This window comes from Mustela erminea, chromosome 19 (genome assembly GCF_009829155.1).
Source record: "Mustela erminea isolate mMusErm1 chromosome 19, mMusErm1.Pri, whole genome shotgun sequence".
Taxonomy (NCBI): domain Eukaryota; kingdom Metazoa; phylum Chordata; class Mammalia; order Carnivora; family Mustelidae; genus Mustela; species Mustela erminea.
In genome coordinates this window covers 5,707,080-5,734,201 of record NC_045632.1, presented here as the reverse complement: position 1 = coordinate 5,734,201, position 27,122 = coordinate 5,707,080, and the positions used below count along the sequence as shown (strand labels likewise).

The following is a 27,122-nucleotide window of genomic DNA, read 5'->3' as shown; positions in this document are numbered from 1 at the left end:
CTTTTTTGGTGACGTCTGAAATGATCTCAAAATGATCAAAGAAAATGAGCCACGTATGGCAAGAACTTTACACACAACATCTTGGTCTAACACTCTTGATACCATTGTCTCGATTTTGCCAATGTAGGAATGGGCTCAGAGAGAAAGAAGCAAGGGGCAGAGCTGGGGCCTGAGCCTACAGCATTTCACTCCAGTGCCTGCATTCTTAAAAATCCAACAGGAATTTTTTTTTTTTAAGATTTTTTTTTATTTGTCAGAGAGAGAGGGAGAGAGAGCCAGCACAGGCAGACAGAATGGCAGGCAGAGGCAGAGGGAGAAGCAGGCTCCCTGCTGAGCAAGGAGCCCGATGTGGGACTCGACCCCAGGACGCTGGGATCATGACCTGAGCCGAAGGCAGTCGTTTAACCAACTGAGCCACCCAGGCGTCCCAACAGGAATTTTTTTGAGCATCTACTCCATGCTGGGAATACCACCACGGACAACACAGAGAGTCTCTTTCCTCCTGGATCTCACCTGGCGGTAGAGGAGATGGACAATGAACAAGTAAGCAATAAAATATATAATGTATTATGTAATATCAGGTGGCAGTAAGTTTTTTAAAACACTGACCAAGGGGCACCTGGGTGGCTCAGTGGGTTAAAGCCTTTGCCTTCGGCTCAGGTCATGATCCCAGGGTCCTGGGATCGAGCCCCACATCGGGCTCTCTCCTCCATGGGGAGCCTCCTTCCTTCTCTCTCTCTTTCTGCCTGCCTCTCTGCCTACTTGTGATCTCTGTCTGTCAAATAAATAAATAAAATCTTTTTTAAAAAAATAAAATAAAATAAAACGCTGACCAAAGGAAAGAGAGAACACAGACAGACAGGAAATGAACTCTGAGAATAGTAAACGGAAGTACAACGGAGGCAGAGATTTTCAACCTCTGAGCATTGGCTACCTTCTCTTCCCCACGTATCTGAGTTTTACCCACCTGGAGTTGCTCGCTAGAGCCGCCATAACCAGCTCCACAAACTGGGTGGCCCAGACAACAGACATGTTTTTGTCTCACGGTTCTGGAATCTGGAAGCTGAAAACCAAGATGTCGGCTGGGTGAGTTCTTTCTGAGGCTCTGAGGCAGAATTTGGCCCAGGCATCTCTCCCAGCTTCTGGCAGCTTTGGCTTCAGGCATTCCTGACTTGAACATGATGTTTTCTCTGTCTTCACGTTGTCTTCCCTCTGTATGTGTGTGTCTGTGTCCAAGCTCCTGCCCCAGCTGCTTTAGCTATCTCTATCCCCAACATGGGGCTCAAACTCATGACTCTGAGATCGAGAGTCAGAGGCTCCACCAACAGAACCAGGCAGGTGCCCCACAACCTTCCCCTTTTTTACGAGGACCTCAATCCTATTGGAGTAGCTCCCACCCTAATACATACCTTAAGTTGATCATTTGCCAAGACCTTACCTCCAAATATGGTCACATTCGTAGGTCCTGGGGGGTCAAAGCTTCAGTATCATTTTAGGGAGACATAATTCAACTTGTCAATCCTCAAATCATGGTTCCTCCTGATAGTGTTTCTTCACTGCACAACCCTCACTAATCTGTCTGCTGACCCACAGAGCTCCTCCTCCAGGCTCATTTCCTACAGATGCGTCCGTTCACTTTCATCTGTGTTTTGTGACTGTCCTCTCAGGACAGAGGTCTGTCCTCTCAGCATGATGAGGGCAGTATCAACCATGCCTAATACCTCCTCTGACCCCACAGTGCATCGGTACAAAGAAAGTGCTCACTCTGTGTTTTTAGAATGCCTAAACGAATTCATTCGATAAACACTAACTGATCACCTATGGGGGGGGCAGTGGACAAGATGGACACAAATCCTGGCCCTTGTGGATTTCACATCCCACTGGGGAGAGAATAAACAAGATAAATAATAAGTCAGATGGTAACACACACTGGATCCTTTTCCTAGGGCTGCCATGCAAAAATGCCATCAGATTGGGTGGCTTAGAACAACAGACATGTGTTATAGGCCTATGGTTGGGGAAGCACAGAAGCCTGAGATCAAGGTGTTGGCGGGGCCATGCCACCTTCAAAATCCAGAGGAAAGGACTCTTCCTTGCTTCTTCCCAGCCTCTGATAGTCACAGGCGACCATTGGGTGGCCCAGGGAAGGTCTCTCTGTGGAGGGGACACTAGAGTCACAGCCTGAAGGAGAGGAGTTAACAACGCTCTCTTAGGAATGATGAATGTAAATTTCATCGCCTGAGATTTATGACATTTCCCTTGGCATCTCCGAGGTATTTTAACTTGTTTTTTTTCTTCTTCTTCTTCTCCCTGCTCATTTCTTGGTTTGAAACTGGAGAGATGAAGAGGGAGTCGTCAGGGAGGCGTGGTTCTCCTAAGAATCTGAGAATTTTTCCACCACGTCGAATTCACTCCATCAGCGGCTCTGAGAAGCTCCAACAGCTGCGAGGCTGAGAAGCCGGTCAGATCCCACCTCCAGAGAGAGGCCAGGGGCCCCTCTGTTGTGCACCAGCTGCCATGGGAGATCGCAGACCATGCCAGCCAACGCCCTTGCCAGCCTTTGTTTGGAAGAACACGCCCACAAAAGAGGCTCTTGCCTCCTGAGTGCACAGCTCAAGGCTTTATCACAAAGTGAGCACGCTGGGGAAGTCAGATTCAAAAGCAGAAAACTCCAACTCCATCCTCACTTGAAACACCATAGAGGCCAACATTCCTGGTCTCGAATTCCCTATAAAGGGAATTGTGCGGCCGGTTTTCCTTTGGCTTTACGTAATGTACCCACATGGGCTTATGTTGTAGATTGTTTATGCTCATTTCTGTGCCTCAGGGGTTGGCAAACTACAGCCTGGGGACCAAAACCAGCCTGTTGCTCATTTTATAAATAAAGTTTTATTGGAACACCGCCACATCTCTTCATTCACAGTTATCTATAGCTGTTTGCTACAATGGCCGTGGCAGAGACCATATGGCCCAGAAAGACGGAAATATTTACTATCTGGCCCTTAACAGAAAAAGTTTTTCAACTCCTGCTGGATGGCATTCCATTGTACAAATACAACACTATCTTTTTATTCATCCAACTGTGAATGGGTGTTTGTGTGGTTTCCAGTTTCGGTTTATTACAATAGGGCTGCTAAGAACATTCTAGTCCGGAGGTTGTTAAATGTTTTCTGTAAAGGGCTGGATAGTAAATATTTTAGACTTTAGGAGCCACATATGCTCTTTATCACTTATTCCTCTAGTTCTTCTTTTTTTTTTTCCTTTTTACAACTCTAAAAATATAAAGCCATTCTTAGCTCTGGGCCACCCAAAGTCAGGCCATAGACAGTATTTGGCCCGCAGACTGTAGTCTGCCAATCCCTGTCTCTGTATGCAGATTTTGGTGAACATCTGTCCCACACTGTGACTGGGTATGCCATGTCCTCTTTTTATAATAAACATTTCTTGGGGCACCTGGGTGGTTCAGTTGGTTAAGTGTCTGACTCTTGATTTCAACTCAGGTCATGATCTCAGGGTCATGGGATCGAGCCCCGCATCAGGCTGTGCTCTTTGCGTGGAGTCTGCTTGAGATTCTCCCTCCCTCTCTCCCCTTCTCCCCCTCCCCCTGCTCTATTTCTCTCTCTAAAATAAATAAATCCTTAAAAACAATTTTTCTCATTTTTTGAAAAAGTTCAAAATTGAAATTTTCAAAATTGAAAAATGTTAACAATTTTCTCATAGCCTCTACCCTGATGAAATGAATTCACAAATAATATAACCTAAAAAAATCAGTTACCTATCTGTACAGGTAATTTCAAAATATCAATTAACACATGATCAATCAACTTTTAAATATCAATTAAAAAATAAAGGAGGAACACCTGGCTGGCTCAGTCAGTACAGCATGGTACCCTCAGTTTCGGGGTAGTTATTACAAGCCCCACATTGGGTGTGGAGCCTAGTCAAAAAAATAAACAGAGGTGCCTGGATGGCTCAGTGGTCTCAGGGTCCTGGGATTGAGCCCTGCATCGGGCTCTCTGCTCAGCAAGGAGCCTGCTTCCCTTCCTCTCTCTCTGCCTGCCTCTATGACTACTTGTGATCTCTGTCAAATAAATAAATAAATAAATAAATAGTCTTTATAAATAAATAGATAAAGGAAAAATACAGTGAAAATAACATATAGTAAAATATATGAATTTCAATCTGCCAATGTTGAAGCAATATAATAGGGTATTCACAGATGTTTAGTTTTTTTCTCTCCTCTGGAGGACATGGAAAGTTTGTTCTTCCTGTCATGTGACTTGCTTGGCCCAATGAAATGACAGCAGGAATACTCCTGGTTTCTGGGAGGAAGTAAGCCCATTGCCTTCTTCCTCTAACTGACAGCAATGCCCCCAAGAGTGGCTTCTTGGTTGGCCTGAGTTTAATAGAGGGGACTATGGGAATTTGGAAGAGAAGTCCTCAGCTGCCAGTGAGAATCATGAGTGTAAGTAAAAAGCAGACCTTTGCTGTTTTATGTCTCTGGAAGTTGGGGCTGGTTTGTTACTGCAGCGTACCCCACTTTATTCTGACTGCTACAGGCATGATCACATTAGATCAGTGATCCTCAATGGGGAGCAATCAAGTTACACAGGGGACACTTGGAAGTGTTTGGAGACAATTTTGATTCTTGCTATGGTCTGAATGTTTGTGTCCTCCTAAAATTTGTATGTTGAAATCCTAATCCCCAAAATGAAGGTCTGAGGAGGTGAGAATTTGGGAGGGATGGTAGTGATTAGGTCAAGAGGGTGGAGACTTCACGACTGGGATTACTGTCCCTATAGTGCCCCCATCAAGCCTGTGCTCTGTCTTGGATCTTCAACTCTTTCCCCAATGCTCTCAGGTGCTGTCACACTGATTTCTTTGCTTTTCCTTGAAAATTCCAGGCTTGTTCCCACCTCAGGAACTTTGCACTTCCTGTTCCATCCACCCAAAGGTTCATCTCTGAGAAATCCCCATGACTCACTCCCTTATTTCCTTTCTGACCTCACCATCACAGTGAGGCCTCCACTGGCCAAACCATGGAAATTAGCAACACCTTCCTCACTTCTCATCCTCTGTTCCGGCTTTATTTACTTCTCTTTGATGCATGGGACCATCTGAGAGCTTATATATTTCGGGTGTTTATTTGACTGGCAGACTGTCTGCCCCTTTACAACATAAGCTGCAGGAGTTCATGTCTGTGTTATAGTCTCAGGGTCTAGAACAGGACCTGGCATGTAGTTGGGGCATGTTTTGTCTCTATGAATGAATGAATGCAACAAATGTTCTGCTGTGCTCCTACAACAGGGATGGAGGATGGGTTCTAGAGACCCATGTAGCTCAGATAAGGTTCCTGTCCTGGGAGAGTTCAATGTCTGGTGGTGGGAGGGTTGGAGCCCCATAGGGAAAGAGAAACAGGTAGCACAATGCAGTCTGATAAAGACTGTGAGAGACAAGAGTTCAAAGGTTGGAGGGGTACACAAAGCCTATAAAAATAAATAGTTGTCCCTTTTTCAATTCTTTTTTTTTTTTTAAGATTTCTTTATTTAAGAGAGAGAAAGAGAGAGAGAGTGCACAGTGGGAGGAGGGGCAGAGGAAGAGAGACTCCTCAGACTTTTCACTGAGCCTGAAGCCTGACATGGGGCTCAATTCCACAACCCTGAGATCATGACCTGAGCCAAAACCAGGAATCAACCAACTGCACCACCCAGGAGCCCCTCTTTTTCAGTTCTAATACAGGGGTTGGCAAACGATGGCCTAGGGGCCAGCTGTCTGTTCTATTAAATTGTTGTTTGGAACACAGCTGCATCCATTTGCTGATGCACTGTGACCGTCTCTGTGATACAATAACAGAGCTGAGTGGTTGCAACAGGGACCAGATGGTCTACAAAGGGAAAGATATTGACTCTCTGGCCCTTCCCAGAAAAAATTTCCAGTCTCTGCCCTAATATCAAAAGCTAACATTTTCTGGAGCGCTTGGGTGGTTAGGCATCCAACTCTTGATTTTGGCTTGGGTCATGATGTTAGGGTCGTGGGATCAAGCCCCAGTGTTGAGTTCCACACGGGGAATGGAGCCTGCTTAAGATTCTCCCTCTCCCTCTGACTGGGTCCCACCCCCTCCCTCTGAAAAAAAATAAAAGGGGAAAAAAAAACCCCTAACATTTTCTGAATGCTTACTATTTGCTCTATTTTTGAATGGTACATTTGTACATTTCCCTGCATGTTTTGTTGCTTAATCTTTACTGCGACCTCTGACATTATGAACATCCCACTTCATAGACAAGAGAATGGAGCTTCAGAGAGACAAAGTAATTTTCCCAAGGTCACACAGTGAGGTAGGGAGGGGCAGAGCATGGAATATATGGGGTTTTGTGCCTTGCATTTTTCACATAGCAATGCATCTTGAAGAGGTGCCTGTCTGTATTCATTCTCATCTATCCCATTCTCCTATTTCACAGCCTCCTCATGGGATTTTTCTGGCCATCCCTTTCTGATGAACGTTTAGGTTATTCGCTCCTCCACCATGATTAGCAGTGCCACAGTGAACAAATGTCCTTGTGCCTAGTTCTCTGAGCTCATGTATGGGTGTTATTTGAAGGCTGACTTCCTAGAATTGGAATCACTAGGTCAAAGGGCATGTGCCAGGCTGTGACTTCAGCCCAGAACTGAGTTCACTGGGCAGGTGGGGAAGAAGAGAATGCGAAGGGCATTCAAGGCAGAGGAAACCTGCATGGTCAAGGGTGTAGGGTTGTGAGTCAGGCCATCCCTGAGTGCTTGGGTCTACAGTGAATGTGATGCAAGGGAGAGTATGGCCAGGTGTCTCCATTGCCCACCAGGCTCTGTCCTGGGGGCAGTAGGGAGCCATGGGAGGGCTATACACAAAGGAGGAGCAGGGTCAGCTCTGGAGCCCTGGAGGGAATAGATTGGAGTGGGGAGACCAAAGCCAAGGAGGAGACTAGGGCCAGGAAGAGAAGGAGAGGAAGGAGGCTGAGTCTTCACCAATCAGAATTTCTTTCGTTTTTTGTTTTAAAGATTTTATTTATTTATCTGAGAGTGAAAGAAAGCACAAGCAGGGAGAACAGCAGGGAGAGGGAGAAGCAGACTTGCTGCTGAGCAGGGAGCCTGACACAGGGCTTGATTTCAGGACCCTGAAATCAGGACCTGAGCCAAAGGCAGACGCTTAACCAACTGAGCCACCCAGGCTTCCCATCAATCAGAATCGCTGAGGGGATCCAACGGGTTATCTCTCCTGCTGCTTCCAGCTCACACTTATGGGACAAGGACTTTAAAAGCATCATTTCATTTGCCCCTCACAGAAAAAGTGCTGTAGGGATACTAACTAATATTAGCCTCATTTTACAGATGGGAACACTGAGGTTCAGGGAAAGAAATATCACCTCCAGAAAAACCCCGTACTCAATAGCAATTGCTCCCCTGTCCCCCCAGCCCCCAGGCCCTGACCACCAGGGTTTCGGTCCCTATGATTCTGGTTTCTGTCTCTAAGAATTTGCCTATTCTGGACATTTCATATGAATGGAATCCTACAACACAAAGTCTTTCAAGTCTGGTTTCTTTCACTTAGCATAACATTTTCACCATTCATTCCTGTTATAGTGTGTGTCACGGCATCATTGCTTTTTGTGGCTGAATAATATTCCACTGCATGAATGGGCTCCATTTTGTTTATCCATTCATCAGTTGGTGGGCATTTGGGCCATTTTCACCTCCCAACAATTGTGAACATGCGTGCACACTCTTTCTCGTGGACATAGGCTTTCAAAGCTTTGGAATATTTACCAAGGAGCAGAATTGCTGGGTCATAGGTCATAACATAAAGCTTTATGTTTTACTTTTTGAGGAAGATCCAGACCATTTTTATAGAGCAGCTGCACTATCTTACCCCTACACCAGTGATGCATGAAAGTTCTAGTCTCTGCACATTCCAGCCAACACTTAGGAGCACCTGACTCTTTGATTACAGCCATCCCAGTGGTGAAAGATGGTCTCTCGCCGAGGTTTTGGTTAGTGTTTCCCTGACGACTAATGGCATGAAGCCTCTTTCCATGTGCTTCTTGGCCATTTCTAGATCAACTCTGGAGAAATGTCTATTCAAGTTCTTTGCTCATTTCTTCATTGGGTTATTTATTTTTTCAGTTGTTAGAGTCTGTTTTATATACTGGATATAAGTCAAGTCTCTTATCATAATTGTGATTTGCAAGTATGTTCTTCCATCCTGTGGGTGGAATTCATTTTTTTTTTTAAGATTTTACTTATTTATTTGACAGAGAGAGAGAGGGATATCACAAGTAGGCAGAGAGGCAAGCAGAGAGAGAGGAAGGGAAGAGGCTCCCGCTGAGCAGAGAGCCCGATCTTGGGCCTAATCCCAGGACCCTGAGATCATGGCCTGAGCTGAAGGCAGAGGCTTTAAGCCACTGAGCCACCCAGGTGCCCCTCATTTTTTTTTAATATAATGTAATTTTAAGTAAGCTCTATGCCCAATGTGGGGCTTGAACTCATGACCCTGAGATCATGTGTTGCATGCTCTACCGACTGAGCCAGGCAGGTCACCCCATCCTTTCACTTTTTTGATGGTGTCATTTGAAACCCCAAAGCTGTACATTGTGATTAGGTCTTCACTCCCCCCATTCTCTTGATCACTTCACTCTGGGGACTAATGTTTACCCACTGGTTCTTAAATGGGGGACCGTGGCAACAGCTTACAGACTTCGGTGGCTGTCACAGCGGGGGTGGAGTGTTATTTGCATCTGGCAGGTGGAGGCTAAGAGATGACAGTGCACAGGATGGCCTCTCCAATGTCAGTAGTGTCTCAGTTGGGAGGGCACAGAGAGGCCAAGGTTCTTGCCCAAGGTCACACAGAAAGTGGGTGGCTCCCTGAACACAGGTCAAAGCAAGGCAGGAAGGCAGAAAAAGGAAAAGGAAAAGCAAGCCAAGAAAAAAAGGCACCAAAAGATGGCGATCTAGAGATAAGGGACAGAGACCCAGAGAAGGAGAGACAAAAAGAAAAACAGTGAGGCACAGAGCTGGAGGATGGGGAGGACAGCTGGGATTGCAGAAGGGCAGACAGCCTGGGGGCGCCTCACTAGCCCAGCTGTTTGCAGAGAAGCCCCGGGGCTGGGGAGGGTGCTGAATTTCCTGAGGTGTCCTGGCCCCAGAGGCCACCCAGAGCTGAAGTTTGAGCAGAGGTGGTGTAGCTCCCTCAGGGTGGGTGGGTGACTGAAGTGGAGAGAAGCTGGTGGGTAGGTGTGACCTCGCCCCACCCTGTGGGTGTGAGAAATGCCCTGGGAGACAGGTCACGGGCCCCACCTCTGTCTCAGGGTGACACCCAGGCCCAGGCCACTGGGGGTGTGTGTGTGTGTGTGTGTGTGCTCTTTACCCAGCAAACAGCACTGCACATTATTTTTTAAAGCTTTTTTTGCTGCCAAATGCAACACAGAACCAGAAAGCTATAGAACATGTAACATGCAAGCAAGCAACCCAAGGGTCTGTTGACGGATGAACGGATAAGCAAAATGTGGTCTCCCCGTCCGGGGGAATAGTAATCCACCTAAAAAGGAAGGACATTCTGCCACCTGCCACAACAGCGAGAACCCTGAGGACATCATGCTGAGTGAAATACGCCAGTCACAAAAAAGCAAACACTGCCTGACTCCACTCATACGAGGTACTTAGAGTAGTTAAACTCAGAGACTCAGAAAATAAAATATTGGATGCCAGAGGCTGAGGGGAGCGGGAATGGAGAATTAGGATCTCATGGGTCTGGAGACAGATGGTGGTGATGTACTTAATGGCCACTGTAGTGAAAAATGGTTAACTGTAAAAAATGGTTAAAGTGGGGGGTACCTGGGGGAACGTGGGTGGCTCAGTGGGTTAAGCGTCAGCCTTCAGCTCGGGTCATGATCCCAGGGTTCTGGGATGGAGCCTACTTCCCCCCTCTCTCTGCCTGCCTCTCTGCCTACTTGTGATCTCTCTGTCAAATAAATAAACAAAATCTTTTTTTAAAATGGGGGGTAACTGGCTGGCTCAGTCAAAAGAGCATGTGGCACTTGATCTCAGGGTTGTGTGTTCGAGCCCCACGTGGGGTGTCGAGATTACTTAAATAAATAAAACTTAGGAAAAAAATAGGGGCACCCAGGTGGCTCAGTCAGCTAAGCACCTGACTTTTGATTCCGACTCAGTTCATGATCTCGGGGTGGTGAGATCGAGCCCCGAATAGGGCTCTGCACTGGTCCTGGGGCTTGCTTGAGATTCTCTTTCTCCCTCTCCCATTGACCCTCCTGCCTTTCTTGTGCTCCCTCGCTCGCTCGCTCTCAAAATAAATAAATAAAAATCTTTTAAATAAATAAATAAAAACAGTCCCCATGGTCAATTCTGTGTTGTGTGTATTTTACTACAATTTTGTAAAATGGAGATCAGATCATGGCAGGCAATTATCCTTCCTCTAAGAATAAAATATGTAATTGATTTTAGAAGTCACAACTTGTAGCTTAGTTGACAGCTGTAAAATGAAAAACCCTTGTAGTCACCAGGTGGTCACAAAGGGGAACCCTGCGCCCCCTCCTCCTGGCCCCTCCCCCCATTTCCTGGTCCGTTTACCTGATCCCGTGGTTGGCTTTGGCCTGTTCTGAGCTTTCCATCAATGGAATCTCCGATTTCATTTCCTTTGTGTGACTTCTTTGGCATGAAGTCATGTGTAAGAAATGCATTTAACATGGTGTGTGGCTGGTGACCGTTTGTCCCAGCGCTGTGTGGCATGAATGAATCGGAGGAACGTGCCACCATGTGGATTTTGTTCTGTTTTTATGATCCAAGGATGTGTTGTCATACATGCAAAATACCGCCGAATGCATTAGCAAACGATCAATGTAAAACCATGCCACATTTCTGCAACTGTCAATTAAAACAATTTTCTTCTGGTGGTTGAATGGTCCAAGGTTGGACCGTTTTCACCCAGGGGTTAGGGGTCCAGGGCCCCGCCGGGAGGAAGGCAGTGTTTACAGAACATTGGAGACCCAAATGAACACTGTTAGGCAGAGCGGACAGGAAGTATGTGTCCCTGTGTGAAGAGGAGGGCCGGCATCAGGGAAGGTACAGCGCCAGGGATCTAGCAAGACAGTGAGGTTAAGATAGTTCATAGTTGACGAATGTCTGAAATATTTTAAGAACCACAAAGCTTCAACACGTGATTTTGCCAACCAGTCACTAGAAAACTGAGGAACGGCAATGCCCTTTTACTAATCTGCAAAAGCTCTGTGCGTTTGTGCAGCAAGTCTCCTGGTGATGGACATCTGGATTGTTCCTGGCTTGGGATCCTTAGGAAGGGCGTGGCTGTCCGCACCTGGTATGAGGACACCTGCGCACACCCTTCTAACAGAGCACACAAGGGCAAGAGGATGGGCACTGGCCAGACCTCCTGGGTCCTGCCAGACCGTTTCCAAAGTAATTGTCCCAATTTATCTTCCCACACCAGCACATGAGGACAAACGCTGCTTCTGTAACCACGCGATGTGGACTGGAGAGGGGGCTGGGCCTGGGCGGTGGACTGCGGGACAGCACCCCCAATGCATCCCCCAAAACCAACACGGATCCCCAACCCCCCCACCAAACCCGCCCCTCCCCCACTGCACCCCAACTCTCCCCCACCCACCTACCACTCCCCCCACCCCTCCCCACCTCACCAACACTGTTTCCCAACCCCCTCCCCTGCAACCCCAACCCACCCCCACCCAACCCAGGAGCTGCCTCCTCTAATTTTGCCTCCTCTTCTGGGCTCAACGCCAAATCCCTCCAACAGTTTCCCTGGCATCCTTTCAGCCTCCCACCAACGCCAAACCAGGCCATTAGCATGGCCCCCCAGGACTGTAGTGACCTATTCCGGGCTGCCTGGCCCCACTCCTGCTTCTGTCCCTACCCACACAGCCCAGCAGGAGCAGCTCGACCCTGCTAAGCCTCAGTTTCTGCATCTGTCAAATAAGGATTTTTTTTAAAGCTCTGTGCGGCTTAAAGGTGCTCAAGATTGCCTTTGTTTAGACGATACACTACATTATGTCAATTACTCTAGGAGGTTCATGGAGCACAGTGAACCCTCCGAAAATTTTGGAGCCACAGGTGCAACTTTTTACAGCAGCAATGTGTGCACAAAGCATACCCTGTTTTCTTTTCTACTGTAGTGTAGTGGTCAAGAGCATGGCCCCGGGATTCGGACTGCCTGGGTTCAAATCCCAGCTCTCGCAACTCACCAGCTGTGCCACCTTAGAATCATTACTTAACCTCTCAGGTCCTCAGTTTTCCCATTTATCAATGCAGGTCAAAACCGTACCTGTCTCACTGAGTTGTTGTGAGACTGAATGAGTTGAAGCATGTAAAATAAAGTTAGGATAATGTGTGGCATGTAATATGTGCTCCATAAATGTTAGGTGTTGTTTTATTACCTCACGGGGTTTTCAGAAGAATTACTTAGATTAAACATGAGTAACTAGAATAATGTGTGGGACTTGTATGTTCTCAAGGGGGACCAGATTTTGGTGTCAATTAGCAATCTCTACCACATTTCCTATAATGCTCCTGAGCCTATCCAACAGGTACAGGCTTTTCCATAGCCAAAGACATACTCCACCATTCCCCCTGGCTGCCTGGGTCCCCCTTCCTTCAAAGGTTGGAGCTAATCACCCTTTCCTGCGATGTGAGCCAGACTCCATGTCTTGCTTCCAATCGATAGAACGTGGTAGAAGTAATGGTGTGCGGCTTTGGAGGCTAGGTCGCAAAAGACATGGCCCCTTTGTCTGGCTTTCTCTTGAAATGTTCACTCTGGAAGAAACCAGCTGGTATACCTTGTGGACCTTTGAGAAGCCTGTAAGAGCAGGGATTTGAGGCTTTCTGCCAAGGGCCAGTACCAGCTTGTGAGGGGGCCACAGTGAAGGAAGTTTCTCCTGCCCCAGTCTTGCCTTCGGATGACTACAGCCCAGGCTGATATCATGAGACTCTGAGCCAGCATGGTGTACAAGCTCAGCCACTTCCTAATTCCTGACCCACAGTAACTGTGAGATAACAAACGCTTATCATTATTTGTAGGCACTGTGTTTGGATTTTTGTTGTTGTTGTTACAGTGATAGGGGACAATTACACTGCCCACCATAGTGGTATAATAGAACTTCTCTGAGCCAGTCCCAGACTTGAGGGACAAGTTGTCTCAGCCCTCAGATCCCTAAGCTTAAACTGGGCTTCGAGCCAGTCATTCAAGCTGCTCACAAATATTTCAACTCTCAGTCCTTCTGCATACATGAGGGGTTGCTCTTCCTCATGCTCATGAAGTGTGGTATGGCCAGGAGACTCAATTTGGCCAAGGAGCAGGTGTCATCTGTGGGTGGAAACTTTTAAGAATGAATGTGGGTTTTCTTCTTTTTTTCCCTCTCTGCCAGAGTCTTGACCAGCCAGCCATAATGACATGAGTAAAAAATAAGTTTTCTGTTTTAAGCCACTGAATTTTGAGACTGCCTGTTACAGCAGCATAATCTAGCCCGCCCTGACTAATACAGGCATCTTTCATGTCCTTTCACCCCTGCCACACTCAGAAGCCCCCATGTTCACCTCCAGATCTATTGTTTCCCCTTGTCCTTGAATCTCTTTCCCCTCCCCAGCTCCAAAGTCCCCCCTCCCTTCCTTTTTTTTTAACTTTTTAAACTTTTATGTATGTATTTATTTATTTACTTATTTGGGGGGAGAGGGACAGAAGGAAAAAGTAGACTCTGAACTGAACGTGAAGCTCAAAGCAGGACTCGATCTCACAACCCTGAGATCACGACCTGAGCTGAAACCAAGAACTGGAGGCTTAACCAACTGCACCACCCAGGCACCCCTCCCTTCCATTTTTAATAACCTCAGGTGCAAAGATTAAGTAAATCATAATCTTCATTTCATAAAGCTTATAAAAATAGCCAGCACTTCGATAGTGTTTGGTATGTACTACTCTAAACACTATCTGTCTTATTTAATCCTTGGGATAACCCCATAATGTAGGTACACTTGTCATTTCATTTTATGGATGAGGCAGCTATGGCACCGTGAGTTACCTAATTTGCCTGAGGCCACCCAGTGATTAAGTGAAAGAGCTTAATTATTAATTAATTCAAGCACAGGCAGTCTGACCCCAGCAGTACACTTAACCACCTGGTTCACACAAAGCAGGTGTTAGTTTGATTTATTTCCAATTTAGTGACTCCACATTGCTTCCTTGCTAGAGCCGCCACTGTCGTGTTTATTGTATCCTTTTGTTCGTAGGTGTTCTTACGCATTGTGTATTTTTGGTTGAGATAGATGGATCTTAAAGTTATATCAGCAGCACTGGGTGGGAGGTCTGGCTCTGTTTCTTACTATTGTCACTCCAACCCAGCCTTCTTGGTGCAGGCATGTCTGTTGCTTCTGGTGGCTGCAGAATCCTCTGCCCTGGACACTCTGGGGCACCTCCTCCTCCCTGGTGAGGGACACCAGGTTGCCTTTGACACACCCGCCATGAACAACATTGTGATGAACACTTTGCCCCCTAGTGGGTGAGTGTGAGAATTTCTTCAGCCTCCGTCTCAAAAAAAAAAAAAAAAAAAAAAAAAGGAATTGCCAGACTCTGAAATCTGGAGATGCTTGATTTAACTAAGTTTTACCAAATTGCACATGAACGTGGAGGCATTACCAGAGAAACAAAACCGGTTCTGCTTCCTGATTCTTCCTGCCTTGCACCTGGACCTGAGGATTTGGTGCTTAGAAGCTGGGGGATTTACAGTTTTTGTTCTCCTACCTTTGTTTTCCATCCCCTTCTGAAAACTTCTTTGGGCAAATAGTCCCTTGACTCACTGGCTACATGGGGCATAGTAATGGAGGAAGAGGAAAGACCATCAAATTCATAGCTCAGTTCTTGTCTCAAATGGCTCCATGGCATTAGCTAGGATTATAGGTGGCTAATTCTGGGTGGGCGAGGGCCACAGGAAGTCAAGGGTGAGACTCAGGTGGGAGTGAGGGGAGAATTTCATCCGGCTGTGAGCGTCCCCTTGTGGCCAATTTTCTCATTACACTTTACGTGATTCCCCGCATCAACCCCCAGCTAATTTAATCACATCTAATCAATTCAAATGGTATGAATTGGGTATCACCTATGTGCTAGACCAGCGATGTCCATTTGAAATATAATGTGAGTCCCACATGTAATTTCAAAATTTCTGCTAGCCATGTTAAGAAAGTAAAAAGAAGGGGCGCCTGGGTCGCTCAGTTGGTTGAGCTCAGGTCATGACCCCAGGGTCCTGGGATCCAGCTCACGGTGGAGCTCCCTGCTCAACGGGAGTCTGCTTCTCCCTCCCAGGTTGAATGAATGAATGAATGAATGATCCAGGGATACAAGGCAGAGACCTGTGTTTTTCTAGACTCTCTCCCTAGAGAGACCAGTGTTTTTCTAGACTCTCCCTAGCTTCTAGAACCATGCTTGACGCCGTAGTAGGTACTCAGCAAACACATGCCTTTGCGCAGTGTTCCCCCTTCCCCCACCGCCTCCCTAACCCGCCCTTAGCTAGGGGGGTGGGGCTGGGCAGCTTTCCTCTGTGAGGTCACAAAGACCCTGCCATGCCTCTGGCCTCAGCCCTCCTGCTGCTGTTGGGCCTGAGCGCCCACGGAGGCTGGGGCTGCCTGCAGTGTGACCGCTCAGTGCAGGAGGCCCTGAGACAGCTGCACTCCGCCCTCATCCCCAAGCGCTTCCATTTCCAGCAGCTGCTGGAGCGTGCCCAGGCCGTGCTCCTGGGCATGGAGGGGCCTTTCTTCCGGGACTACGCTCTGAACGCGTTTGTGGGGAAAGTGGGTGCGTGCTGGAGAGGGCAGGGTTCCTGGCACTGCAGGAGGTGGTGTGGAGGAGGGGAGACCCGTGGGGTAGCCCGAGGCTGGGGTGGGAGACAAACACTTTGGGGTCTGCCTTTCCAAGTGGGGAGGGTGGAACCATTTCTGGATGAAGATGGGGGTGTCCCCTGGCTCTCTGAGGGACCCACTGGAATTTCCTCCCGTCTTGCCCTCAGGGATAGATCACCTGGATCATGTGACGGCCTTTATCAAGAACCAGACAAGCCACTTAATGGTTAATTCTCTAAGAGGTAGGAGCTAAGAGGGAAAACCTTTTCCCAACCCCCTTCTCCGTCCTCCCTTTCCAGGAGTCCACCACACGTCCTCTTGATATTAAAAACAAAACAAGCAAAACAAAACACATGAGTATAGCCTTTAGTGTGTGTCAGGGTTCTAAGTGTTTTACTCAAAAAAGTCGAGGGACAGTTCATCACTGTGGGCGCTACTCTGATCTGCCCTTTACAGAGCGGGAGGCTGAGGTTCAGAGAAGTTAGGTAACCTGTCCGAAGTACACAGCGCAGACTAATTCCTAACCACCACCGCTGGGGTGTCTCTTCTGGTTTTGCATTCAGTGACCTTATAACATTCCCCAGTAGAGAGCAGTAGAGGGCCCCATGGATGTTTGACTTTTTTTTTTTTTTTTAAGATTTTATTTATTTATTTGACAGACAGAGATTACAAATAGGCAGAGGCAGGCAGAGAGAGAGAAGGTGAAGCAGGCTCCCCGCTGAGAAGAGAGCCCGATGCGGGGATTGAACCCAGGACCCCGGGATCATGACCAGAGCCGAAGGCAGAGGCTTTAACCCACTGAGCCACCCAGGTGCCCTGATGTTTGACTTATTTGTGCCTCAGTTTCTTCATCTGTAAAACGGGAATAATAGCACTTACCTCATGGTCACTGAGAAGGGTAAATGAGTTTGTGCATGTGCATTTAGAACAAAGCCAGGCAAACAGTAAGTGCCCAATAAATGTTAGCTATTAAGATCATTATGCTACATCTAGCCTCCCTGCCTAGAACAGAGGTTGGCAAAATACAGCTGGGGGCCAAAGCCTTTTGCCAGCCCCCTGTTTTATAAATAAAGTTTTATTAGAACAATAATAATTTACATATTGTCTTCCACCACTTTTGCTCTCCAAGGCAGAACTGAATAGTTGTGACACTGACCATTTAGACCTCAAATCTGAACATATTTACTATCTGAACCTTAACACACAAGGTTTAGAGCAGCAGGTCTCAACTCAGGCTGCACATTCGAATCCCCTAGAGAGCTTTTAAGACATTCTAGAAGCCCGGGCAGTGGCCAAGAAAATTAGAATATCAGGTGTGGGGCCTGAGTATCAGTAATTGTAAAGCTCTAATTGAAAGCAGTAGCTAAAGCTCTCACCTTTTAAAAAGGTGATTTTTGTATTTTGAGAAAATTCCAGTAGTTATAAAAGTTGCAAGAATAGTACCGTGAACACCTATACATCATTTGTTCACCTTAACACATTGCCTCATTCGTCCCGTGTGTGTAGCTTTTAAGAGTTAGTGACACTTCAACATTAATTTCTTCAATGGAGGATCTCCTGAGAACAAGGAAAGGTATTTTCTGGCACTATGAGTGGACCTAGGAAATTTAATGCCAGCTCCATACTATCTGATATCCAGTCCTCAAATTTCTCCAATGGTCACAGTCATGGCTTTCATCACTACCTTTCTTCCAACCCTTGATCTGCTCTGGGATCATGCACTTCATTCGTTTCTCTTTATGACACTGACATTTTTGAAGACCCTTGGCCAGCCATTTTACCAACTATTATTGTATCATTTGGGGCTCGGTCATGTTGGTGCGGAGAACTCAAGTGGCTGACGTAGCTGCTTGGTCTCCGGCCTCTCCGGAGGTCAAGCTGCTACCATGTGACACTCTTTTTGGTAGGCTCCATGCCCAATGTGGGGCTTGAACTCACGACCCTGGGAGTGGGTCGCATGCTGTACTAACGAGCCAGCCAGGCATCCCCAGAAAGACATCCTTCCCAGGCAGGATATTCCAGGGACTTAGAGGAACCAGACCTTTTTTTTGGAATGTGCAGGGTTTGGACAAACCAGACCTGCTGAGTTAACCCTTTACTGCATAACATAAATGAGAACAAATACTATGGAATAAATACCGCAGGGGCCAGGGGATGGGGGTACTAGGAGTAGGGTGGGGGCCGCAGTATGAAGTCAAGCAGCCAAAGGGATGTCACCGACAAGTCGGCATGTGAGCAGACCTGAAGGATAGGAGGAAGCCTCGGGAAGCAGCTGGGGTAGAAGACTGCAGGCAGAAAGAACAGCTAGAACACATTTCTGAGATGGGCCTATGTTTGGCATATTCACAGAACCTCAAGGAAGCCAGGGAGGCTGGAGTGCAGAGAGGGAGAGATGTGGAAGATGAGGTCCTAGAGGTAAGGGGGCAGGGATGGGCAAGTGGGCTAGAGCCTTCCAGGTCATGGTGAGGACTTTTGGCTTCTATTCTGGGTCACATGGGAGGCCTCTGAGCAGAAGAAGGGGGATACGGGTGAGCTTACTGTGGTTCTAAGAGCATACCTCTGGTTGTGGAGAAGAGATTTGAGCAGGACATGGGGGAGCCTGGCAGACCAGCAAGAAGCTGCTGTGGTGGCCCAGGCAAGACATGATCGTGGCTAGAACAGGATGGTAGCTGGGGAAGGTTTGAGAGGGAGATCATATTCCTGGATCTGTCTTGGATATATATTTTTAAAGATTTTATTTATTTATCTGAGTGAGAGCATAAGAGGTGGAGAGGGGCAAAGGGAGAAGGAGAAGCAGACCCCCAGCTGAGTAGGGAGCCCAATGCGGGGCTCGATCCCAGGACCCTGGGATCACAACCTGAGCCGAAGGCAGACGCTTAACCAACTGAGCCACCCAGGCGCCCTATCTTAGATATTGAACAGACAGGTTTTGTTCATATAACATGCATGTTGACAGACTGCATGCAGGGTGTGAGGAAAAAGGAGGCAAAGCACCAAGGACTGGGCTGAACAATTAGAATCAGACACCTCCCATCTCCTAAGGTGGAGAAGACTCGAGGGTTAGGAGTAGGCTTGGAGGAATGTGTCAAGGTTCTGTTTTGGACTTAGTGATTATAAGATGCCCATCAGACCAGAGCAGAGTTCCTAAGTGGGTATTTGACTCCATGCATCTGGACTTCAGGGAGTGAGTGCTCAGGCAGTGAGTGGTCTAGGCTAGGGACATCGATGTGGGAGAAACTGGTGTACACAGAACAGTGCTGTCCGGTGGAGATACGATGTGAGGCACAAGTAGGAGTCACACGTAATTTTAAATTCTCTAGTAGCCGCGGGTTTAAAAACGTAACAGAAACAGATGAAAATAATTTTAATATATTTTATTTAGCCCAATACCTAAATGACGTTTGCAACATCAAGCAACATAAAAATTATTGAGTTTTTTTTTTTAGTTATTTTATTCAAACCATGTCTTCAAACTCCAACACGCATTTTATACTAACAGCAGACCTCGATTCAGACTAGCACATTTCGAGTACTCAATAGCCATGTGGGCTAGTGCCTGCCATATTGGACAGTGCAGATCTAGGTAATATACAAAACCATGAAGCTGGATGAAATCAGCTGGATGAAGGAGTGAGTGCAGACAGGAGAGGAGAACAAGACAGAGGAAAGGAAGGGAGAGGTAACCAAGTCTGTTCTACTACTTACCAGATCAGAAAACTGAGGCTAGAGGAAGGTGGATTGTCCTGGCCCCCACAGTGGATCAGAAGCTAGACATAAGACCGCCCAGGCCACAACTTAAGTAATACCTGGTCTTGTTACTCTTGGTGAATGAAAAGGGGTTTCCTCATCTCTTTGAAGCTGCAGATGGGGTGGGCTTGCTGGACACCTCCCACCCCACAAGGATATCTGTATCTCTCTCTCTCTTTCTCCTCAGATGGGCCTCTGCTAGAGGAGCTGGTGGCTCTCAGGGAGAGAGTGATCAAGGAACTCAAGAAAGGTTTAAAATCGTATGAACAGAAAGGTGCAGCATCTCTCTCCACCAAGCCCCTCCTCCCCTATTATCACTCAATTCCCTTCTCCCACTTTGTCTCCCAGACTCCTTGCTCACCTCCCCTGTGACTCAGTCTTCTCTGCCTCTCCCCAATATTCCTTGCTTTCATTTCCAGACACACTTCTCCCTCCCCTGGTCCCTTCCCATTAAATTCTCAAATTGCTTTCCCGACTTAACTCACTTCAGCTCTTTTCTCTTGCAGCCTGCCATCGCAAAATTTGCCGTGAGTCCTGGATTTATTTTCTGTCCCTCCCTTCCCTACCCTTCCGCACCTCTTTACCCTATCTCCCCCCAAATCAAGCTCCACCATCATCTACTCCATCTGGTGGCTCCCCCTCCCCAAAACTATAATATCTAGGAATATCTGATTTTTGAGGGCTCATGGAAGTGGTTGCAACCTGTAAAAAAGCATTTTGGGGGATGTCAGGATGGACAGACCAGGTCATAGAGCAAATAAACACCACATCTCAGTGGTTTAAAAAAAGAAAGATTTCTCTCTTACTCAAATTCCTTTGAGAGTTGAACTTTTCTGGATTAAAGCCTCTGCCTTGGGCTCAGGTCATGATCTCAGGGTCCTGGGATCGAGCCCTACATCGGGTTCTCTGCTCCGCGGGGAGCCTGCTTCCCCCTCTCTCTCTCTGCCCACCTCTCTGCCTACTTGTGATCTCTCTTTCTGTCAAATAAATAAATAAAATCTTTAAAAAAAAAAAAAAAAAAAGGAAGAGAGAATAGGGAAAACTCCGACAGGAACTTCTTTGTCACGGCCTAGAACTGGCTGCATCTGTCTGCCCAATTTCCATTGGCCAGAACTCTGGTCACATGGTTGCAACCTACTGCAAAGGAGCCTGGGAAATGGAGAGAGAGAGAAAGAGAGAAGAGAGCGTCAGGAAGAGGAGGAGACAGATTCATGAGCATCTACCCATTATCTGTCACAGGGGCCTGCAAAACGGGAATGTAGAAATGCAAGCATTCTGTTTGTGGACGTTTAATCTACAGATGCCTACAAATTAAATGATCTGTAGACATTCAATCGACAAATCTAACATTTGTTCAACTAATTAGATGTCTACAAGCAAATGCTGGACAACAGGACAACTGCAACTCAATTCAACTCTTCAATGATTCTATAAAAATTTTTTTCTTTAATTTTTAAGATCTTAATCTTAAGTCATCTCTATACCCAACTTGGGGCTCAAACTTACAACCCCAAGATCAAGAGTCACATGCTCCACTGACTGAGCCAAGCAGGTGCCTCTAAAAATTATTTTTAATGTGAATCAGGGCACTTTTACCATCTTACTGTGCTGTACAGGGCACCTCCAAATTCAGGAGGGCCAAAGACTCCCATCTCTTTCCCCCTGCCTTCCTGCCCCTTGCCAGTCCTCTGATATCTGCCTTTATCACACTTCTCCCTTCGCACCTTTCCAGGCTTGCTAAGAGAAGAAGTCTTAGACTGTTTACATTGCCAGAAGATCAGTCCCAGCTGCATTAAAAAAAAGTACTGTTTTGGTAAGTTCCTGCAGGTGAGGGAAGACAGGGGTGCATGAGAGATGAAGACAGCCATGACCCAGCAGATACGGGTTTTGAGATCTCCCACATATGACCTTGAATCCTGCACTTACTACTTGCCTACAGTGTGACCCAGATGTTGCTTCCACATTCTGAAATTCACTTTCCCCCTCCTGTTAACTGGGAAGATTCTGCTGTAACTTTAAAATGCCTCTAATTCCTAGCAGGTGCTAGGAAAACATTTTCTTTTTTCACCAGTGCCACACTTGGGGAGTACAGAAGAATCTGCTGAATTTGTTCACTTATTCATTCATTCAGAGATTTTTTAAAAAGATTTTTAAATTCTTAAATGATCGCTACCCCCATCATGGGGCTCAAACCTACAACCCTGAGATCAAGAGTTGCATGCTGCACTGACTAAGCCAGCCAGGTGCCCCCAGATATTTTTTAAATGTAAATCCTTATAGCAGTGAGAATAGTACAGTGAACCCCCATATATCCATCAAGATTGGAAAATCATGTTGTTCCCTCTCTGTCACACTATTCCTATCACTCCTTTATTTCAGAAAAGTCTTCAAGTTCACCATCTCAAAGGCTCCCTGATCACACTCGCTAAAGTAGCACTTTCTATCAAATTATGTTGACAGTGGACATGCCTCCACATCTGGTTTACTTATTTATTGCCATGGTATTTTTTTAAAGTTATCTCTATACACAAACTCACCACTGCAAGATCAAGAGTCACGTTCTCTCCCAACTGAGGCAGTCAGGCACTCCATTCACACGTTGCTTTTTTTTTTTTTTTTTTAGATTTTATTTATTTAATTAGGGATGCCTGGGTGGCTCAGTGTGTTAAACCTCTGCCTTTGGCTCAGGTCATGATCTCAGGGTCCTGGGATCGAACCCCACATTGAGCCCAGCATCGGGGCTTCCCCCTCTCCCTCTGCCTGCCTCTGCCTACTTGTGATCTCTCTCTCTCTGTCAAATAAATACATGAAATCTTAAAAAAAAAAAGAGTTTAAAAAGATTTTATTAATTTATTTAGGCAGAGAGGCAGGCAGAGTGGGGGGGGGGCCAGGCTGCCCACTGAGCAGAGAGCCCAATATGGGGCTCAATCCCAGGACCCTGGGACCACGACCAGAGCAAAAGGCAGAGGCTTTAGCCCACTGAGCCAGCCAGGCGCCCCTGCCATGGTATTTTAAAAGAAATCAAGCGTTATGAGATTTCACCCGTACATAGTGTGTGCCTCTAAAAAATAAGGACATTTCCTATGTAACCACACTGCCATTCTCACACCCAAAAAACCTAGCAACAATTCTTCAATATCAAGTAATTCTAAGTCCTTTTGCAACTTCCCTAATTGTCCATGGAATATCTTTCGCAGCTGATTCATTCAAACCAGGACCCAATTATAGGACTTCTCATATAATTCAACTGTAGGGTTTTCCCCACTTTTTTTCATCTAGAAGAGTCTCTCAGTTCCTTCCTCCCCCTCCATGACACTGACCAGCTGCAAAGAAGGAATTTGTCCATTGGCTCCTTTGGGACGGTGGTTAACTACAACAGATAGTTTGAGGACCCCATTATGCTCCCAAACTGAGGATCAGCAGAAGGGAAGACAAATGTCTCATATTGCCTGCATTTTAATGGGGTGAAGGGTTAACTAGGGTTTCTCTTAGCGCTGCTGACAGCTGAGGCTGGACAGTCTTTGTTATAAGGGCTGTCCTGTGTATTGCAGGATGGTTCAGTAGCACCCCTAGCCTCTACCCCACTAAATGCCAGTACTACTCCCCTTGCCAAAGTCAGGACAATCATTTCTAGTCTCCAGACCTTTCCAAATATCCCGTGGGAGACATAATTGTCTCCAGCTGAGAACCGCTGTCAGACAATTACATGAAGGAATAAATGGACTGATTCTAGATAGCAAGTGTGTTCTAATGAAAACAAAACGGGAAAGTTTGATAGAAAGTGCCTGGGAGAAAGGGAGGGACGGTGCTACTTTAGAGAGTGCAGGCAGCGGGACATCTCTAAAGAAATGGTGTTTGGGATCTAGAGGGAGTGAGCAAGTAAGGAACAGTGTGAATGACAGAGGGAACAGCTAGTGCAAGGATCCAACATGGTTGAGCAACAAGAGGGAGGCTAGTGTGGCCAGAGCCAAATGAATGAAGAAGGGCATAGTAGCTAGCACGTCACATGGTGACCAGATTGTGCAAAGCCTGGTGGGCCGTGATGAGGATTTAGGCCTTTATTTTGAGTTAGAGGCCAGCTTAGGGGAGGCTCTGCGGAAAGAGGTATTGGAGAGGGCTTAGGTGTTGACAGGCGCCCTCTGGCTGCCAGGTGGGGGACTGTAGGGCAAGGAGAACCCCGAGAGAGAGCTGATAGGGGGCTGGACCAGGTCGGTAGCCCACGAGATGGATCCAGGAGGTGGATCAAGACTCTGGATACATTCTGAAGGTGGAGCCAAGAGGCTCTGCTGACAGAATGAGTCGGGGGGAGGGGACGACTTGAAGATGCCGAATGGAACTCTCAAGGATCTTCAGGGTCCCCAGCTAAGATGCAGGTTTACTTTCATCTTGTCTTGAGACTGTCAGAATATTAAATCTGGTGTTCACCGGCAGTCGAAGGATCCACGTCCACCCCCCACACCCTAGCCGCTGAGTCGTATTTAGCGCTGAGCTCTTCGCTGTCACTGGGATGTGCTGTGTAGACTGCCAGTGCCGCAATGGCAGAGTTGTTTGCCAGTGGGGCTCGTAGAAGTATGCAGCGCACCTAAAACAGTGCCTGGGACACAGAGTTTGAGGAATGGAGGAATGCACTCAGACTCCAGGAGAGAGGGCAGCAGACAGGTAGGGAGGAGGGAGAGAGAGGCTGAGGTTTCTGGGTGAGCAGGTGGGAGTGGGTGCAAAGCCAAGGAGGGGAGGTGACTTGGAAATCAGATTTGTCTCCCCCACCCCACCAGTTGATGCGCAGCCCCGCGTGGCTCTGCAGTACCAGAAGGAGGAGGAGAGCCTGCAGGATAGAGGTGCCATCATTTCCATTTTTCTCGCTCTTCTTTCCTTCGGGGTCATCGTGGCTGCGTGAGTCATCTCTGCCCTCTCCTGAGGCTTCCAAATGCACCACTGGGCCCCACAAAAATGCCCCTGCCCTGTATTGGTCCCTGTGTCATTTGGGAATCTCCTCCTCACTGACTTTGTGCCTCTCCTCCTTTCTCTCCATCTCTTCTCCTACCCACCCTCATCTCTATCTCTGTCCATCTCTCCTTCTCTCACACCTCCTCTTCCTCTCACCCCTGGACCACCTTTTATCTTTCCTGGGTCCTCAGCACTTTTGCCTCTCTGGATCTCTTCCTCCATAAAATGTAAATATAATTATAAATATAAATACAAATATATATATAATTGTATTTCATGCATGTGCCATGGTATGAAGACAGATGTCATCAGAGCTGAATTCATTATTATATATTCTTCTTCACCATCATCGTTATATTAATTTATTCTGTTCTGCTTTCCAATGTGGTTAAAATGAAAATATTTCCATGGGTCCCAAGCACTGAACCCAGGGTGCGAGGGGGGAAGTGGACCTCACCCTCCTCTTTGCCCTTCAGAGGGACTCTCCCACCTCTGCCTACCTGTCGCCCCACCAGATTCTCTCCTCTCCTCTCCTCTCTTGCCCCTTTTCTGTCATCTCTGCTTCCTCCACTTACCCCTCAACCTCCCTTCCCACTGCCTAGTGGTGAGTCAAATCAGCACTCAGCACAATGAATGTCTGCTCCCACTGTGAGCTTGTTCGGTCTGTGTCCCCTTCTTTCTCCCTCTTTCTGCCTCTCCCACTGGGCTTTCTCCTCCCCTCCCTGTCCCCATCTCAATTCTGCTGTCCCCCATACCCCCCACCTCCCAGGTTGAATCCTTCCCACCTCCCCTCTCTTTCTCCAGTACCTTCCCCATTGCTCTTTCCCACTCCCCCATGTTCAAACCCCTTCATCACCACCCCAGTCTTTACTAGGTCTTCATTTCTGTCTTGAATCTTGTTTTTCTCTCCCTAAGCCTCTTGCCCAAGGTCTGTCTCACTCCTTGGTCTCTTTGGCATCCTTGGCATTCCTTGGCTCATGGCTTCCCTCCAATCTCTGCCCACCCACCTCCCATCTTCAGATGGATTTTTCCTCTGCGACACCTTCTCCTATGAGGACACCCGGCTTTGAATGTAGGATCCATCCTAAATCCCAAATGATCTTAATTACATCCACCAAGAACCAATTTCCAAACAAGGTCACATTTGCAGGTCCTGGGGATTAGGACTTGGATAACGCAGGCGGGGTGGGGTGGGGTGGGGAGATGGACGCAGTTCAATTCAGCACATTTACTTCTCTCTCTTCCTCATTTCCTTCTCTTTCTTTCTCTTCTCCATGAGTCTCTTGCCCTATGTCTATGTCTTTCAGAGTCTCCTTCAGACTTTCCCACTCTTTCTGTTTTCACATTTTACCCTCTCTCCCAGTCCCAGATTTTCTCTCCTCCTCATTCATGTACCAACACTGAATGGCTGGGAACCCTGGAAATCTGCCCAGATACCCATGATGTCACAGGCTGAAACAAATAAGGCTGATGATTGGAGGGTGACATGGAGGGACCTGGAGGGACCTGAAGTTCTCTTTGTAACCTCCAGGCTTTTTCTCTCTGACCAGGGCTATTACGTACAGGCAAAACCGAAAACTCCTGCTGCAGTAGGGCGGTGGTTTGGGGTTCTGTAAGGGGAAAGGAAAAGAAGTTTAATAAAGTCTATGACAAATTCCTTGATGTCTCTGTCAGTTTCTGGAGGGCCCTCCTCCCAGTTGGGTGTCAAGGGTTGGGACAAGGTCTCACTCATCCATAGGTACCAATGATCCTACATCAAAGTAGAAGTGATTTGGATCTTCAAGAGGAATAGACAACTTGTGATGAGAGCTTGAAAGGACAGCCATTCCTTCTTTGAGGAGGAATGCATCCTAAAGGAGATGACACCATAGTGGGACCCTCAAGGATGGTGTGACAGAAGAACAGCAGTAGTTAATGCAGAAAATACAGGCTTCCCTCCCTATCTGAACTAAATTTTCACTCTGCTGTGTTCCTGAATAGATTCAGATACATTGTCATGTAAATCGTTTGCTGTCTGAACTCTTGCTACCTGCTAATCCAAAGTAGGAAGCAAATAAATTTGGATGACTGGTATCCTTATGTTTCTGAACTTGCTAGAAAAACTATTGCTACCTCATTCAGGATCTGGATAATGAAGATGTTTGGTGGGAAGAATGTGCATTGATAAGAAAAACGAAATTTACTGCAGATTCGGTGCCATGCACAAGGCTTGACCCAGAGCAGGCAGGCACTCAGTAAATATTTGTTGAATAAATGAGGATGGTGGTGTTGGAGGAAGGGGAGGAAGCCTGCAAAAGAGATACTGATCCATACATTGAGGTCCTTTAAACGTCAGGGAAAGGAGCTTGGTGGTTTTTCCCAGGGATTGAAACCCCAAATACTGATGGGTCCAGGAATATAAAGTGAACCGCATCCATGGAGGATAGAAAGTACCCAGCTCCATTCTATTGCAGTCACAGTGAAATAACAGCCCAGTGTTTTCAGATCTTCAGAGTTTTCAAGAGTCCCCAGAAATTCAGATTTTTAAAAAATAT

General features: G+C 46.9%; 2 protein-coding genes and 1 long non-coding RNA gene across 6 annotated transcripts in view; 2 read left to right on the top strand and 1 right to left on the bottom strand.

The window, feature by feature from the left end:
- The window catches only part of MYH14 (myosin heavy chain 14), a 102,491-nt gene extending 101,416 nt beyond the window's left edge, over window positions 1-1,075 (bottom strand). For both annotated transcript variants that reach the window (XM_032325766.1, XM_032325767.1), the window contains exon 1: window positions 968-1,075. The gene's annotated coding sequence lies outside the window, so the exon portion shown is untranslated. The remainder of the gene's footprint in view (window positions 1-967) is intronic.
- On the top strand, window positions 374-3,452 carry LOC116579883. Its single transcript, XR_004281443.1, has 2 exons — window positions 374-543; window positions 2,339-3,452. It is a non-coding gene; the product is annotated as an uncharacterized LOC116579883 (long non-coding RNA).
- A 12,162-nt stretch (window positions 3,453-15,614) lies between these two features.
- On the top strand, window positions 15,615-26,227 carry IZUMO2 (IZUMO family member 2). Of its 3 annotated transcripts, XM_032325809.1 has the most exons (7): window positions 15,615-15,853; window positions 16,065-16,139; window positions 19,832-19,918; window positions 20,151-20,171; window positions 21,377-21,457; window positions 24,417-24,534; window positions 26,139-26,227. In XM_032325809.1, exons 1-7 carry the CDS (start codon window positions 15,622-15,624, stop codon window positions 26,179-26,181), a joined length of 657 nt encoding a protein of 218 aa, XP_032181700.1. In that variant the 5' UTR covers window positions 15,615-15,621; the 3' UTR covers window positions 26,182-26,227. The 3 variants fall into 3 exon arrangements, with proteins under 3 accessions (XP_032181700.1, XP_032181701.1, XP_032181702.1); XM_032325810.1 differs by lacking the exon at window positions 20,151-20,171; XM_032325811.1 differs by lacking the exons at window positions 24,417-24,534; window positions 26,139-26,227 and adding an exon at window positions 22,024-22,236.
- The last annotated feature ends 895 nt before the right edge of the window (window positions 26,228-27,122 follow it).